This window comes from Pipra filicauda, unplaced genomic scaffold (genome assembly GCF_003945595.2).
Source record: "Pipra filicauda isolate LSUMZ 115617 unplaced genomic scaffold, ASM394559v2 scaffold80_size11013439_pilon, whole genome shotgun sequence".
Taxonomy (NCBI): domain Eukaryota; kingdom Metazoa; phylum Chordata; class Aves; order Passeriformes; family Pipridae; genus Pipra; species Pipra filicauda.
The window spans coordinates 5721386-5739846 of NW_024104987.1; the positions used below are offsets into that span (position 1 = coordinate 5721386).

At 39.2% G+C, this 18461-nt stretch overlaps 1 protein-coding gene across 1 annotated transcript in view; it reads left to right on the top strand.

Annotated features, from left to right (window-relative positions):
- The window catches only part of CA10 (carbonic anhydrase 10), a 185986-nt gene extending 170383 nt beyond the window's left edge, over positions 1–15603 (top strand). Inside the window, exons 6-10 of the mRNA XM_027749790.2 lie at positions 3430–3525; positions 5185–5257; positions 11022–11176; positions 13385–13559; positions 14389–15603. Coding sequence (XP_027605591.1) covers positions 3430–3525; positions 5185–5257; positions 11022–11176; positions 13385–13559; positions 14389–14411 — 522 coding nt within the window. The 3' untranslated portion in view covers positions 14412–15603. The remainder of the gene's footprint in view (positions 1–3429; positions 3526–5184; positions 5258–11021; positions 11177–13384; positions 13560–14388) is intronic.
- Positions 15604–18461: the final 2858 nt, after the last annotated feature.

The window sequence follows — 18461 nt, forward strand, 5'->3', positions numbered from 1 at the left end:
GCACAAATGTAAATAAATTTTGTCGGTCACACGAATTGCCCAGATCTCATACCTGTTTGTATCCACTAAATTAATACCATAAATAACTCTTGGGTGATACGACCTTACTGCTCTTTCCAAAGGGTTTCACAAGACCTGTAAGAGCAATATTTTAACACTGGAATAGCAATTGTTGTTATTAATAGCTTTTAACTCAGCAAAATTATTTTCCTCACTGGACACCCACCATGCAGAAACTACATTTCTTTTGCTGTTTTCATTAAACTTTGGATAAACAAAAATGTATAATTTTCTTTCTTTAATGAGATCTTAGACACTTCTTACAGGGACTCTGAATCAAAACAAACATTTAACTTGTCTTCTTGGGCAATTTCATTTGCTTTTGTTCCCTGCTGTGCTGGAAACATACTTTGTGCTTGTTCTCAATCAGGTATCCCAACAGTTTATCAGGTAGCACAGCATTATACAAATATTATGGTTACAGATGAGCTGTTCCCTGCTGCCATTTACTTCATGCTTTACCTCCCTTGTCATTTACAAATCAAAATGTTTATGCACTCAATTATAGCACTTGGAGTGAGAATAAAGGGTATTCTATTACTCCCAAGAGAACTATTTACATCTGTGTGTAAAGTATTGTGATACTCTAAATTCCCTCCGTTTTATATCACTGCATGTCTTGCTGCAGCAGAACTTCTGACAGTGATCTAATGTTTATAAAGGGGTTACACATGCACACAAATTCTGTAATTCAGAGGGTCTTTGTCCAAGTTAAAAAATTGCTAAGACCTTGCTGAAAAAAGTCCCTGGAATTTTTGGCACCTATCACCATCAACAGCAAAGCCTGTCCTTCTGCTTAGCCAGAGAACCTCAGCCAAATGCCACACAGAAAATATCCCACTCCCAACTCTGCCCAAGGATACACATTTCACCCGGGTGAGGGATCAAGAAACACAGCAGCACACATTGTGTGCCAAAACCAGTACAACCAGTATGATCCTGGGAGCCCAGGGCTGAGCTTTACCAAAGCACAGGCAAAGAACAGGTTATTGCCATAATAAACACACATGCACACATGTTGGGAAGGGAGTTAGGTGTTTTCCCTGGAGTGATCAGAACATGAGCCATAATCTGAGCCCGTCTCTATTATTTTGCCCCAAAGGCAGTGCCTGCCAGACTGTCACCAGCTCCTGCTCCTCCCCAGCACCACCAACCTCAAGAGGCTGAAAAGTGCTGTGCCTGCTGCTGGTCCAATGTGCACATTCTTGGGTGATGGAACAAGGGCATTTTCTGGTTTTTCATCAGCTAAAAGAGAGTAATTAATCTTAATTCTCTTCTTCTTCCTGAAAAACAGAACTTCTGTAGCTGGAGGAAAATAAAGAGCTATCAGTTGTTCTGTGGCAAATTAATCTTAAAGGGGGAATCTTCCCGAGAAAATCAATAGCTTATAACAAGATTCAGGATAGTGTTTGAGCCCTGAAACTCAAACTAGACTCAAGGGGTACTTTCAGCATTGCAAGTCTGCTCCTGTTGTGCTTTGCTTTAAATACAATGTCATCATTTGAAAAGTGAGATTTTCACATCTGAACAATTTTAGTTACGTGGGGCTTCACATTCATGGAAGACTCCAGTGATATTTTATACAGACCACAAGCTTACAGGGATTTTAGGCACTTTAAAGAAATTATTCTCCAAAGAAGAAATTAACACTGAATTATATTTTTTTCCTGTAGTATTCTGTATTTCAGACACCTTTGTTCATTTGTACCTTTCTAAATAAGCCTGTTTCATATGAGAAACTTTGAAAATAATATCCCCTTACATGGTCAACCTTTTTGTAAAAAAAGACAAACCTAATGAATTTAACCATGGTGCCATGGAAACAGCTTTAAAATTAATTTAGGTGCAGGGAAGAAGGATACAACTCTAACACAGAAAAAGTGACAGGTTTGAGAAGAAAAAAAGTCTCTCTTCATTCAGCATGGGGATCTTTGTCTGGCCTGTATGTGATTATATGTGTATACACACACACACACACTTGAGGGGCTTTATCTCTATAAGCCCCATCAGTAAAAATGAGAGTTTGATACTGACCCATGGCTGGAAGAAGAATCTGTTCCTTGCTTTTTACCCATTCCTGCACTCAGCATTTTGGTTTGTTATATAAAATGAGTTTAGCTGATTCACTGTTATTCTGGGACTTTGTACAGAAGGAATTTTAGTCTAAAGCAGATTTCATCACTTATTTCCTTGATAATTCACAAGCTAGTTTGGTTGCCAGAGTGAAGAGTTGTACATAAAAAGAAAAATATATTACCAAACCTAAAAATTTCAGTGAGAGCACAGTCCCCAGAACTGTGATTTTATCAAAGTTCAGTAGTACCACAAAGTGATGACTAATGAGCCTTATAACCTCTCTGTGCTGTAGAGCAAATGCTCTCATTAGTTCTTCATGAGACCTTCATTTGTCCTGCATTCTGGCTGTCAGAATTTAGTAGAGAACTCCACTGGTTCCTTTGAAATTTTTATTTTTTTGGTTTTCATTCCAGTTTGGTTTGTTTGTGTGCCTTAAAAAAATGCCAATTTCTAACTGGCATCTGAAAACTGAGATCTTTGGGTGAAATAAAGCTGACTAGCCTTTCAGCTACTTAGAAGTACTTAACTGCCTCAAGAATTCATTGAAGTTGTTAATTTTTTTTTTTTTTTAAATGGCTACAAATTGCAATGTAAATGGTAACAGTGTCCAGTGATCCCAGACTAGCCAAATACCATGGTTCTGTTCTGGGTAAGATATTTACATATATATATAGAGAGAGAGAGAAGAACTGTACCTTCATAATTTAAAAGTTCCAGCAAATCATAAAACCGAAAAGCAAAAGGGAAACTGTGGGAGCTAAGGAGAAACTGGTTAACAATAATACAGTGAATGCCTAACTGTAGGAGCCTTTATAACCAAATTTGTAAAATCTGGGGCCAATGAATATTAGTATCTTGAATTCTGCAAGTGCTGGTTTTAACAGTTCCAAACCCATGTCCCATATGTTTCTTCAAATATTTCAACCCCTGACTCCTCTGTGTTTGGCTTGAGGCTGAAAAGTAGAGATTACTTGGTGCCTATGGCATGTGCTGGTGGAACAGGGAAATGATGTCAACCCCTGCAGTGCAATTCATAACTGGATGTGGGTAAATTCACTTACTGGCAATTTAGAAGAAAACATGCTGGTGCTGTGCCAGCTGGAGCCAGATGGTGACTGAAATTATTAAAATCACGCGTGCTGCAAATGCCTGAAAAATCACACTGTTATAAAATCCCCTCAGCATGGATGGGATCCTGATACAAACCAATGGGTGTATGGAGAGTATTTACAAACACTGGACGCTGTGATTTGCTGCTGGTTCATTGTGATCTTTGACTTCCCTGTTTTCTAGGTTCAGCTGATCCACTATAACCACGAGCTGTACACGAATGTCACAGAAGCTGCAAAGAGCCCTAACGGGTTGGTGGTAGTTTCCATATTCATGAAAGTAAGTATTCAGTGTTATTGGCTCCTAATATATAGACAGTAGGCTTCCTTTCCCTGAACTGTAAATGTAGGAGTTAGACTCTTCCTTATAGTCTAGCAGTGCCTAAAGGCTCTGATCCGGAATCCAGAGGCAGCACTGTCCTGAACTGAGCACACCATCTCTGCTCTGAAGTATTTGCAATGTAAGGGAAATTAAAAGGGATAAGGGAGGAGAAAAAAGAACCCTGACATCATAAACATCACTCATAACACTTTAATGGTTATGACAAATGTTACTAGCTTTGCAGATTTAGTGTTTCTTCATGAAACATTGTTCATTCAGTTAAAAGTAAATCTCTCCTAGCAGGCTGAGGTGCTGAGCAGGAGGGAGTTTGCTCTTTGGACACAAGCTGATGTTTCAAAGTCAGCAAAATCAGTTTCTTTCATAATGTTATTTGAAACCTCTTGAACTGTCCAAACTCAAAGAACACTAAAAGTCTGACTTTTAATATCTTGCATTTCACAGAGCTAGAAAGACGTGAATTTTTGTCATCTTGTAGTCTCCAACCTGTTGCATTCATGACATAGTTAATTCTATAACTTAGTGATCTAGCAGTGAACTCAAGACTTCATAATCTACTCAAACCTCTCTAATTACACTGGAGAAACCTTTTCTCTGATTTTGTATGAAGAATGAAGTTCCCTCCTTGAAATGTTGTTAATAATCTGCCATTATGTATATGTTTAATCAGACTAAAAAAGCATGTACTTCTGAATAAGTGCTTCATGCTGGAAGAAATAACTTCCATCATCACACATGACATATTGGATATCTGTTACTTCCCTTTAGTACTCTAATCCCATTTCATAAAGCTCCTGACAAAACATTGACCTCAGAATTAAAATGAGCATTTCACAGAGCATATTGTATAATTAGATATAAAAGGACAATTTTCACACAGGTCTAATATCTAAGAAAGATGTTTAGGCTACCTTTTCTTTTTTTCATCCAAAATGTATTGTATCATGACCCAACAATGTGACTCGAATTCATGAAAAGGGGAAAAATTGAAGGAAGGCTTCAAAGTAGCCTGGAAAAGAGAAGACAGAGGGAATCTTTTCAATGTCTAGAAGTATCTGAAGGGAGGGTCAGAGGATGGACCAAGCTTTGCTTGGTGCTGTTGAGCAATAGGACAAGAGAAAAAGAGGGAGAACCTGATAGACAGGAAGTTCCACCTGAACATGAAGTGTTCCCTCATATGTTACCCACATGTAAAACAAAGGAAGACAGCTTTCATTTGAAATAGTCTGCTACAAGGAAATTATATTTCTCAATAAATAGAAAAATAATAGAATACTATATGAAAATCCTGCCTAATTATACCAGCCACCTGCAAATCCCATCACAGCTGTTGGAGAAAAAAACCCTGTGCTCATGGTTTTATTCAGGCATCAGTTTCTATTCACCCTGCTCTCCCATCCCTATTTTTGGGGGATTTATTTTTGGATACCAACTTTCTACCAGGGTTTCTTAGAAAAACAACTAAGTAATTATTTCCTCTTCCCATAAGAGTGGGGGGGTGGGGAAAGGCAGATCCAATTTGGAGGAGTGTCAGGAGTGAGCACGGAAAGGAAATGTTTGTGAGAGGGCTTTGCCATTGTTTCCTTTTCTCTTCTGTAGGTATCTGAATCATCAAATCCATTTCTAAATCGTATGCTTAACAGAGACACCATAACGAGAATAACGTATAAAAGTAAGTTTCTTTTCATTTCCTCTGGCTAACAGCTGCATGATTTCTGTATCAAATACTGGATTTAGTGATCCACTGAATCAGAAGGCACTTGGTCACGGGCAAAAGTTCCAAGTTTGCGTTGCCAGCAACTCTGCATGATAAACTCAGGAACGTGAAAAATCCAGTTAGGTCATCACTTTATCAAGTGAATTCCGAACTTCAAAGTCTATTTTATGTCTGAAGAAGCAATAGATTAATGAAATTATGTTTGACACATACACATACTGTACTCACACAGGATGCTCAGGAGAAACTGCCCACTGTTAGCAATAAAAGGGACATGCAGAGCAGCCTGGATCATATCAAATCAAGTTGTGTCTAGATGGTGCATCTTTAACTGTGGATTTAGTATTCATCAATGTTTTCTTTTTGTACAGAAAAGTTATGACATTCCTATTCAACTATTGCTACATTTAATGGATATAGAAAGAGGTTGTTAGCACAGCTTGTATATTTGTTGTATTTGCATTTGGAAAGCCTTTAATTGATGATGCCCTATAATATCATGTTAGTATATTGACCTTGTGGTTATCTAGAGCTTAATTAGGATAATTTAGAGAAAGTAATGAAAAATACATGTATCTCAATGCAACAAATTAAACCTCTTAATCCTGAAAATCTCATTCCCTTTGTCAAATATTCACTTGAATTCTGAACTGCCATTAAGTCGATAAGTTCAACAATACCAGAAATTAACTTTTTGAAAGTACACAGCAAACTGAAAAAACTAATAGTTGCTTGTCCTGTCCTACAACACACACACCTTTCATCCCACTGATGTTTCTCTGATTTTACCTGACAGTTAACAAATCTTGTTACATCTTTGGTCCAAATAAGACACTTTTATAATGACAAAACTCAGTTCTCCACAGTACCTATGGAAAGACAGGCAACAGAGGGTTCCCCTCAGAATATTTCTACCAGATTGTTCCATCAGTATAAAATATCATCTTCTCTGCATGGAAGCAAGAGATTAGCTCCATTTTTCAACTGCCTGTCTTGATTCCTTGGAAAAACACAGCAATGCTGTTCTCTAAGAGCTTCCTGCCTACCAGTGCTGCCACTGCAGCATCCTGGAGACAGGACATTATTGTGCTTTTTCCAGCTCTTTCACTGACAAATTCCCCATTCCCAGCTTCAACCTACGGACCAGCCAGAAGTTCCCTGACTGTACCACTGCAGAAGCTGCTGTTCCCAGCATACAGACACTGCTGGGTCTTACACACCAAGTAAGAGAAGGCCGCTACTCTGTGTTTCCCAGCACAGCAGCTGTACCTCACACCTTCCAGGTGTGTCACAGCCCCATCTGTGCTCCTTGGCCCCACATGCTGCAGTGGACAGGCTGTGATTAGGGGCATACAGCTCCACAGGGCAGGAAGGCACCTGCAGCATCTTTCTTCTTGCCTGTGTGAGCCTGGAACCATCACCCACAGCAGCAGCCAAGTACAGCTTCCTAATACCAAATATTTCATTTGTATGCTGCACTTACAAGAGGACACTCCTCCTCTCTGGAGCTGTCAGCATCCTACAACCCTTCATTGCTTGTTTTGTCTCCTTACAAGAAAAATGCAATTCCCATCACACCTCATTTGGGTTTGCTAAATGAAATTTCGCGTGAAGATGAACATGTAACATAAGGCTGCAAAATCAGTGATTAACTGTTTTAATTTTTAACCACTGTTTTTGGTAACAAGTTTATCTGTTAAAATGAAACCCTTTGTAGATACAATGCACATGATATTCTGCAGGGCATTGGGTTACTTACTGTAGTAACAAGTATTGACTGGGAATTTTTAGTGTAAATTGGGAACGCGAAAGTGTTATTGAAAGTAATTTTGCAGTTGTCTTGCATGATGGATTATAGCATCATTGCTGAAAACTAATTTTACCTCTTACATTGCAAGGATTTCTATTCTGCCTTTAGCTGCTGGAGCTTTTCAGGTTGTGCTTTAGGGGTCCACTCCTGAAGTCAATACTCAGCACGGTGCTGACAAAATGACCAGGCCCAGTGCTCAACAGGAGCGTGGAGGGAATGATGAGTGGAGCATTGGTTCAGAGTCAGGACAGTTTATAATATAAATAGAGTACTTTTTTTAAAGAGCAGCAACAAAATTAAGAGCTATCTTCCCTGCCATGTGAAATTTCCATGGGCAAAATGCATTACAAGGGAAATTTCTACCCTTAGATATTAATGGCTCCAGTGAAGTAAAGTGGACCCCAAGGAATTTTTAAGCAGATTTTAAATGCTTATTTTATTCTGTTATCGCAGCCCAAAGAATCTACTGTGAGCTGGTTGAAACAAGGGTTCTTTCAAGCATGCTTTAGTCAGAAGCTAAGTGAATATCTCTAAAGAAAAACTGCTTTGTTATTCCTCTTTAAGTGCCATTCAAGGGGATAAGTTAGCTTTCTTTCAGAACAGTTATGCTACATGAGCTTTCATCCAGTGTTTGCTTAACCCTGGATTCCCAAAATTCCATATGAAAATTTGGGCTTGTCGTTCTCCTCCAAAATACTGCCACACATTCAGCTAGGCAGAAAAGCTATAAAATTCTGAATTTCCTCAGATTCAGTCTTTAGTTATTTTAGAGATAATATATAAGTGAATAAAGTATTCTGATTTTAAGAGACTATCCTGAAAATCTTAAGATGCAGATTTCTGGGGGGGGGGGGGGGGGGGGAATCTGGAAAAATAAAATAATAATAATTTTTCCAGGTTCACGTTTCAGTGTGTTCTCTGAAGGACTGAGTTCCTGCAGCTCCTGTCACAAGCAATAAAGGCTCAGCACTCCCCAAGGTTGTGAACACCTTGGGTGTTCAGAATGACTCCCTGTCAGGCCAGGTCCAAGAGACTGGGGAGGGCTGGTAAGCAGGGAAACTCTGCCTCAGGATTAAAAAGCTGAGGATCTCTACATTCTTATCCTGTAAACCTAACATGGGTCCTTTTCTGGGTTATCATGGTATGAACTTCAAAATCAAATGTCCCTTCCTTCACTCAGTAACCAATGTATTCCCTGTAAGTAGCATTGTTTTACAGAGAACATACAGAGAATTTGCTGTGAAAAGTGACCCCACACGCCTGTTACAAACCTAGGGATAAAAGGATTTCCATCTTTGCTAAGTAAATTGTCAGAGTCAAGGCCTTTATGTAAATGAATACAAAATCTAATGAAATCTAATTTGTATAGAGAAGAGTTCATGGGTTCAGAAATCACCCTAAGGCAGCAGCAGATCAAGATAAACAGATTGTGGGCTGTAGACAGGAATGATGCTGAGAATCTAGTAAATGCTAGATGGGTTTATTAAAAGAAGTTTATAACTGGCAAGAGATCACATGGGATGATTTTGACCATTTTGAACTACATATTTGCAATAAATATAAGACAAGACTTTGAAGTGCTGCAGTGTGGTTTTAATGCAAACCCACCAATTCTGTTTTCAGTTCTAGAACAGGAAACTTTTATCAGGATGGGGGGAAAAGGCAGACCTGTTCGTGGGGAAAGTGTTGATAACCATATCCTTCTTGTAAAGTATTTTCTCATGGAATCATCTGACTTCCCATGGGAATATAACCCATATACAGGCATTAATAAATACTGCTTTCACTTAGACAAAATTATTTCATTCACCCCTATCTTCCACTCTTCCTGAAGTGATACTTAGCTCCAGTTTTCCATTTCAATATCCCTCATCTGTATTAATCTTCAGTTAGATTTCCATCTCCTAGTAAACATTCAGGGCAAATTCTACCTGGTTTAAATCATTTTAGCCCAACTGAAACCACTACAACTGTGAGAAAGCAGATTTGGTCCTTGGAGGTTGCAACCATCTATTCTGCCTGACTCTGTGCCATTTGGAGCTAACACACCACTCTCCATGGTTCATAAATGAGGAACAGGATGTTCATGTGGGAAAGGGAGAAGTGTGTGATGACTCATTGAAAACTGGCATGAAAAAAAAAAGCATTAATTCTCTTCTGATGCAATTCTAGCAAAGTTACCAGTGCACTGCAAATGATGTTTTTAATGGATAGGACACAGGTGTATTCAGTCAGCTCTAGCTGTTCAAGCTGAGCTGCATTTTGACTCTGATTTCACACTTCTGTCTAGAAAATTTGGGTTTAGAAAGACTGTCACAGGCCATGGGCCAGTGAAGACTGAGCATGTCAAAAAAGGTGACAGTCAGCCACTTACAGGCAGACACTAAGAGCACTTGCCCCTCTGCCTGAGGATCCAGCCAGCACTGCCATCACCCTCGAGCTGCAAGAACGTGGCAGAAGGGTCTATTTCTGACCAACACCAGGGGACAGGTCAAGATTTTATTCTGTAAAATAACAAACATGTTTAAAATATGAAATAACTGTAAGGCACTGGTCAATGAGGCAGAAAAGTTACACTCTCACCTTGACACTTTAACTGATGCTGTAGCTGCTGATATTGCTACCCCAGAACCCTGTACCATGCTGACTGCACTGTGTTAAAATAAAAAACAAGGTCACATTTGCTTTGCCTGTGTTGATTTTCTGTTGCCCGAAACAGTAGTCTGCAGTCCTTTTTTATTTTTCCATCAGACTGTAGGAGACAAGTCTTTTGCTCATCTAAGTTTTGTCCTTCAGCTATAATATGTTAAATTCAGGTTAAATTACTCTTTTTTCTTTTTTATGAACTTCCTTTCTCTGCAAATCAAGACCAGCTCATCTTGTGCACTGAAAGGGGAAATACACCTCAATATGCAGCTTTCCTTGCCTATATTTTAGTGCTCACTCTGCAAATGAACCTAATTGAAGACAATACACACGAGTGAAGGTGTGCAAAGAGATCTCAGGAGGTTACAGCTCGTAACCACCCCAGCTTTCTCTGAGACACACACTAGCAGTGTATAAGCAATAAAGCACGTATATCCCAGAGTATTTCCTATGGAAGAACTCCTACAGCCTAGGATTTGGCAGGGAAATCTGAGTTTTAGTTTTGACAGCACTGCCAAAAATATTGTAGGGCCGGCATTGCCCAAGGGAAACAGTGCACATGGGGTAGAAAAGGCTGGAGGACTTTGATGAATTCTGAAAGATAGAACCACATCTCGTTATATTTTGGTGCATATCCACAGAGTGAATTCTGTTGCAGAGGGATACCTCGTTAATTCCCAAGGAGATTCACAATAAAAGCAGGGACCCTGGTATTTCTGGAATATTTTCCACCCCGATTTTAGCATTCTCAGTGAGCTCCCACTGCATCCACCCCCACTGTGCACATGAAAGGCCAGCAGGCTCCATCGAGCAGCTTTATTATCATGCATTAACCTTAACTTCCTCCTGTGCTAGAAGAGCAATTAAGTTTTAACACTCTTGGCCTTCCCGAGGCTTTGTGGAGCAAAAATTGTTAATCACTCCAAAATATGGAAAGTGCACATTCTCCAAAGGCTGCTGCATCTCAATCAATAACTGCAACTTCAAGAAGCTTTTAACTCCCGCTCTTAAATGAGATTCAGAGTTTCCCTGTGAATTCCTGTGCTCGGCTCACAGGGGTGCAGCTCAACCCAAGCAGGATTAGTGACTTTGTGTTGCTTTTTCTTGTCCAAACTGGAGCATTCAGATGTGTACATTTGTTAAACCTCACACCTTGGTAAAACTAAAGATCGTGTTCTGGAATAAGGATACATCAAAAGGGTTGTATTTTTTTTTGGTGAAGCTTTTGTTTTACCCCAATTGTTTTCCTTCTTTATTCTCCAGATGATGCATACTTACTACAGGGGCTTAATATTGAGGAACTTTATCCAGAGACATCTAGTTTCATTACGTATGATGGGTCAATGACAATTCCACCCTGCTATGAAACAGCAAGCTGGATAATAATGAACAAACCTGTCTACATAACAAGAATGCAGGTAAAATAATTTAAAAATTACTCAATCTAATGTAGGTACAAAGTAATACTTTAAATATATATTCATAGTTTTACATTAAAAAATAGATTCAACCTTTTGCTGTAAGGGATCTCTGCATGCATTTTATACAGTTTGCTAAAACATTGAAGGGAGTTTTTTTTCAAAATGGAAATATTAACTGTTTAGAGCTCCATCAGTATCTTTAAGGTGGGCCCTACTGAGTGGTTTCCAGCAGTCTCTTCTGAACTAAATTATTCTGTGATGCTGTGAATAGTTATTTGGGGATTCTAGAACAAGTACAGCAGTGTTGCACTAAAATAACTGAGGTTATTAATTATAATAGAGGCCATTCTTAGGTCAGAATAAATTTGTGTTGATAGCACATTAAGGGACAGCGATACAATATCTGGGGCCTCCTTGAATAAAAATCAGCTAATGCCTTCTGGGACAGAATAAAATGACAGGATAGACACAGCAAATACCTTCAGAAAAATCAGATTGATATACTGAAGTCCCTATTAGAGACCAGCTGGATAAATCATGCAAGAGAAAAGACAATTTCACAGTCAAAATTACACTGTTGAGGAAACACACCAGTGGAAAAGTCTCAGGCTGCATTTCTGTACGACTTGCTTACAATCCAAGGCCTGACATCAGAAAACAGCAAATTTAACACCAATCACAGTCTTCTTCGGAGTTTCCATCAGTGAGGTGCCTACAGAGCTGTGAGCTGAACTAAAACCTACTCTCCTGCACACCAGAACCCCAAAGGAATACTCAAACCACCATCTGCCTGCCCCAAGCATGCAACAGAAGCAATCTGGCCTGAGAAATGAAATGACGAACAATAAAACAACCCTAAATATCACTTTGGGATTTAAAATCATATTAACATTGTAGATAAGATGACTTTTAAAAGCCTGAGATGTTTTATTTTTGTGATATTCCTTCTGTCCAGTTTTGTCTGGATGGAGAGAAAGCACTTCGTTTCTTTTCTAAATGGGTAATTTGGGAGAAGGACACAGCTGAAGCACAGGCAAACATGCTGAATATTCTGTACTTTTCAAACACAGGACCTGAATATTTTCCTACAAGCAACGTTTTTAGTTGCAACCCTGATGTACAAAAAGAGGATTAGAAAATTTCTAGAGTCTGTGCTACTACCTATGGGTTATAATCTCATGATACTTACTCCTTGTCATGCTTTAATGGTTAGTTACATCCTCCATTATTAGTGCTGCAAATTGATTTCGTGGAGTAGTTACTAATTACATTGGGTACTCAGACTGAAAAGGGAAGGCACAGCTCGAGTTTTCCCTGGAAGTTGTTAAAGATTTTCAGTATATAAAGCCCAGCTACTGGATTTCTCCATTTAAGCATTAAATGCCATAAGCAAACCTCTCAAATTGTATGCTGACATGGAAAATATTTTCTTTTTATGATTTTAAGCCAAAATATTTTGAGGATTTCTCATTTACGGATTGCAGCTTTTTTAACCTCTCTGGTTTTGCTTGACTTTACCCAACTAATGTGCCTTTAGCACAGTTACCATAAGAACCACTGCTGCCTGCAACCAACCACTGCTGGATACAGGGGATGACTCTAATTCCCTCTGATCTGTAAAACCATCCCCAAACGAGGCCAGAGTCTGCTGTAAGAACAATCATAGTCACAGCACAGACAATATCATGACAGACCTGTCAAGAGACAGAGGATCTCCGTTTTTAACATCATTAATTTCCTGACTCCAGCAGCAGGACTGTCAGTTTTCCTTCCATCCTGACTGCCCCTACCTGCTTCTTGAGTAACATCAGCCAAAACTGTGGCTTCTCGACTGAAAGCTACACTAATAGCTACAAAACCTGGGAAATTAGCTCTTGTCATTCATAAAGTTCATTTTCCCTGCACCAGCTGCTGCCATCCAGTACCGTGGATTCCATTTGTTTCCTGCTCAGCCAAGGATACCTCATACCATTTTCGTTTACTCCACACAAAACTAGTTACTTTGGTTTGAAACGGGGCTCAGAAGCAGAGGACAACAGAAGGAACAGTTTTAACTCTTTCAAACTCACTTCTGAGTACAAACTGCTGAAATTCTCTTTTGCTTTCACATATTAACTGTCCTATTTAATAGTCTTGTGTTGTTGTTTGTTTTTTACTTGCAGGAAAGACCAGCACTAACCCCCCCTTGTTTTGTATTTTGTACAGATGCATTCTTTACGACTGCTAAGCCAGAATCAGCCATCACAGATATTTCTGAGCATGAGTGACAATTTCAGACCAGTCCAGCCTCTCAACAACCGATGTATCCGAACTAACATCAACTTTAGTTTACAGGGAAAAGATTGTCCAAACAATAGAGCACAGAAACTACAGTATAGAGGTAGGTTCTGCCTCCAGAATAACCCTTTCTATGCCTAGACTGAGCTCTTTTCTTCGAGAAATCAAAGCACATAAAGCACACAAATAAAAACACTTAAAACTCCAGATCTGGGGGAATAATGGTATCAGTCAAACATTACATGTTGGAAACAGATGAGGAAACATGCCCAGAAACATGCAGGAAACATGACCAAAAAAAAAGTCTTGAGACATCTAATGTGTTTTTAAAAGCAGATGGGACAGTTTTCTTGCCTCATTTTAAAGTCTTCTCACCTTACCAAGTGCATTTTGCTCTGTTTTGCCCACCCACAAAGGGGGATGAGCTAATCTTGGTGACAACTGATCTCAAACAAAAGAATATATTTCACTTTAGAGGTGCACCATCCTAGCAAGCACTCAAATGGAGAAGTGTGGTGTCACACAATGGATATTAAACAATGAACCAACTCAGTCACCTGCAGGTAGAGCCTGACACTGCCACAGCTGCAGCTCACAACTGGGCTTTAGTGTGCCTCATGCACCTCTTAGCCTGTGCACACAGTTGTGTTGCCTGAAATAATGGTGTAAAAGTGCCTTCTCAGCATTAATATTATGGTTATGAAGGAACAGTACTGAAGGTTGGAAAAGAAAGCACATTTTCAGCAGCGATGCAATGGCTGAGTTACAACACTTCAAAGAAAGTCATTCAGACTTAATCCTTTTCCAGAAAGAGGAGGAAACTGAACCTCCTGGTTTTTTAAAGACATTTTAAGTGCCTAGTACCCTGTTAAATCCAACCAGTTTCGTATTTGGAGTTTGCTGAAGCCTAATGGTTTTTGTTTCTCTTTCAGTAAATGAATGGCTCCTCAAGTAAGTAAGACAGAGCAGGCAGAACCCGTAACCTCAGTGGAATGCTGCTGCTGGGAGCTGACATCATCTGGAATGTACCAAACCTCACTCTCTGGGTTCACAACAGCACGTGCTGTGGGAAAAGAGCTGCCATGCTGGAAACTCAACTGAAAATTCATTCATATGATCGGTGGAAATTAAAAAAAAAAAAAAAAAAAACACACACACAAAAAAAAAAAGTAAAAAGACAGTATTACAGTAAATGTGATTACAATTTTCCTGAACTAATTTAGAGTCACAAAGAAAGACTTTTCAGCCTTTGTACATATGAAATTCTTCCTCTTTTTCCCCCCTCCCTCAATTAAAAAAGAAAAAAAAAAAAAGAAAGAAAAAAGGTGGCTCGGTACAGCATCAAAGTGGAGTTGTGTTCTGTGTGCCAAGTAATCCTTGGAAAGCTCTCATTATTTCACTATCATTAATGGATCCTGACAAGACAGAACAAGACTACTGTAAAGGAAACTTATTTCTAGGTTATGATCTTTCTGTTAATTTAATTAAAAAAGGGACAGACTTTGAGAGATAAGTATTGTAAATATATCACTGCAGAATATAAAGGAAATGGAAATATTTCCCTCTGTCACATATCTGTAGTAGGATTTGCCAAAATCAGAATTGATCCATTTTCTGTTTCTTGTTTTACAACAGGTCATACGTTGTGTTGGTTACTATTAACAACTCAATAAATGTGTTTAACAAATTAATTTAGTAAACTTGCTTTGATTTATTTTTTCCTTTCTGAAATAATAAGCCTCTACTACTTGTGGCTGCATTATTTGTGTTTTTCTTTTGGTTTTCTTTTTTTTTTAACTTCCCTTTTCTTTTTGCAGCCAGTTTAAGTGAGTTAATGACAATTAGGAATGCACTTAGAGCTGGTATAACTTTAACTCCACTTTATGGTCCATCATTAACAGGAACTGGGCTCAGAAGCAGAAAGCACTTGAAACATATCTCAGTTTAAAATTGCCATTTTCCTTGCTGAAGCCATTATTGGAACAAACATTCAATCCTGTAAATTGGTGGTGGAAAGGGATATCTTTTCTTTACAGATAAAGCAGGAGCTGACCAAGTAAAAGCAAATGCCTTTTTTCTTGTTTATAATGGTCATTCACTGTGTTTGGTTACTGTCAAGAACTCAATAAATGTGTTTAACAAGTTCACATAGCTCATGTTTCACCTTCTTGCATACTGAGGGATTTTTTAATTTATTTTTTTTTTAATCTGGAGAGGGAACAAACCTCAGGATATTCCATCCCTAATGCTCACTTTATAACCCATAACACATTGAAGTTGACAGAAAATACCAACTAATTGTTTATACCAAATGGAAGAACAGGCACTACAAGTATGAGGGAACTGAGCCACTCTAAGGCAGTTCTAGAAACTGGAGGCCAGCAAAATTTAACATAAACACATTATTTCATCTGTGGTTGAAGAGAACAGTGCAAGCACCATCAGACAGGGAAGTCCAGAGTCTGCTGCAGGAAGAGGTTTGGAAAGATCGCAGCTCCTAAAGTGAGATCATGCACGGACTGGAGTTCAGGGGACCCTCAGAGTCAGGATGTGGATGCAGATGGAAACCTGGGAAGAACCTGAAGTTGTCAACAGCTCAGTTGCTCAGTGCAAGGTGCAGAGAAGGCACCAGTGGAGGGGCTGTGACACAGGGGGGCCGTGTCTGCAGCAGGGTCGGGGCTGGTGGCCCTGGCCCAGGACCCTGGTAACACACACGTGGTACCTGATCCTCCAGTTATTTCATTTTAAGTGTTTCAGATGAACTCCCTGGGCCGGCGTAACACTGTGCAGTGATGTGAAAAATCCACAACACGACCACAGTAGTGTCACACAGCAAGTATTACACTGCAGATTAACATCATCAAACTCTGCCGCTGAAATACAGCAAAATTGTCACCTCAGGTTCACCCAGCTGATAAAACTGAAAAAAATTGCAAGTCACATGCATTCAGTATTTTTGAGTTGCCACAGTGATCTGTAACTTTTAAACTAGTTTCTACTACTGGTTTGGGTGGTTTGGGGTCTTTGAAGCTTCTCCCAGGTTGTAAAGTTACTGAGAGCATAAAATCCACAATGTTTCAATCTATTTTTTGGACAAATATCTGGCAGTTGTTGGTCCAAGTTTGTCAGTGACAGAAGGTAGGGAAGATAAGCCAGGCCTCCATTATAAAACTTTTAATAAGTAATAAAACCTATTTTCTATTTTACTGAAAGCTGATTGAAGGGATTTAGGGGGAGGGAGAGATATGATAGAAGGGACTAGTCCTAGGAAGGAGTCATGCTGTGCTTTGGATTAGGCTGCAATATAGGAGCCCTGCAAGCAGAAATGAAGCAATCATACAGGAACACCACAAATATATTTGTCAACATTTCCAACCCCATTTTGTGAGCTAACGAACTCCATCTTGCCATGAATTGTTTAGGTTTTTGTTCCAATCATGTAATGCAGTGGAAATAGACTGAACTAAAGCTTAGAATTAAATATTTTGCACATTCCTCCCGATATTTCATTAGTGCTCACGTTTAGACACCTGGCTCCAGTTTTTCAAATCAGGCATATGGCTCTGTCAGGAGACACTGAGCATCCAAAGGAAGCCACACCTTATCACAAAGCAAAGAGAAAGTAATAGCCAAGTTTCACAAGATCAGTTTTTCCTTTCATTTAATCCAAAAGAAAAAAATATTCCTATGCAGAAAGTAACTAAAAGAGATCTGTGGGACAAAGGCAGAAAGCAAAGACCTTCAGCACAACGGGACCTATGGATACCATGCATGTCTGTCCTACCACCATTCTGTTCCAGCTTTAAAAGCCAAACCAGCAAGGAAACATCTCAAGGATCTGCCTAGAATCTTGGGTATTTTATTGTAAAACAAACTCCTACAAAACAAAAAACATCCTTTCTCACCATTTAAAACATCTCACTTTTCTACTGAGTAGATACTCTGGGAAGAGAGGGGACAAGGGAAATTGTGCTGAAAAATTGAGACCTGAGATCAAAGCACTGGGAACAATTACACTTGGAGGTGTGAAAGGTTGTACTCCCTGTTCTGATCCAAACACTCAAACACAGACAAGGAACTCAATCAAAAAGCTAAGTCGGCCAGCAAAGACCACAATAACTTAAAAAAAAAAAAAAAAATCAGCCGAATTCTTGTTTTTATGAATAGAACTGCTTGCTCTGAGTGTCCACACACTGTTCCTCATCTTGGCCTTAAGAAATGTCAACACTAATTGCTGCTCATGTGACATTAGTTTGTCAGGCACCAGAGACACTGGGGACCCGGTGGAAAAGAGCTGCCAATACCAACATCATTTTCAGGTACTTTGGATCCCACAGCATATGTCAAACCTTTCAGAACATTTATTATGAAACAAAGAAAAAACCTGGGATAATACTTCAGAATTTTTCCTGCTTTTGGCAGATCCTGCCTTTATTTTCCTCATGTTGGTTTCACTCCTTGCTACTTCCAATATCAGCCTTCTTTTGCAAAACTATAAGTAGCTCTAAGCAATGCAGTAAAGGCTGACCCCACAGAAGCACACTGCTGCCATAAAATATGAGAGCTGACAAGTCTCTTGATATTAGCTATTGCTGGAATCAACACATTCCAGCTGCCATTAAAAAAATTTAAATACTAATTAAAAAAGAGTTGGTGCATCTATTAAGTGGTGAAGACAAGCTGGATAGTAGGATATGACTGTACCCAGCACGCCAAGACCAGAAAGCAAATAAAACCCCTCCAACCTTTAAGGTGTTCCTCATCATCTTTAATGTCAAGGAGGAGGGGTTCATTTTTTTATTTTACTTTTTAAAGTTCTCAGGGTTAAAGTTACTGAAATTCCATCACAGTCGGAAACTAAAGCTGAAACTTCCCGTTGCTGCTTTCAGGAGCTGAACCTTCCCTGAGAGTCAAGAACTGAGAGGAAAACTGTAACTAGTCAATGTATTTTATTGCAAATACCAGATTTTTAGTAAAAAGGCAGATGTTTTGCACATTCTACTGT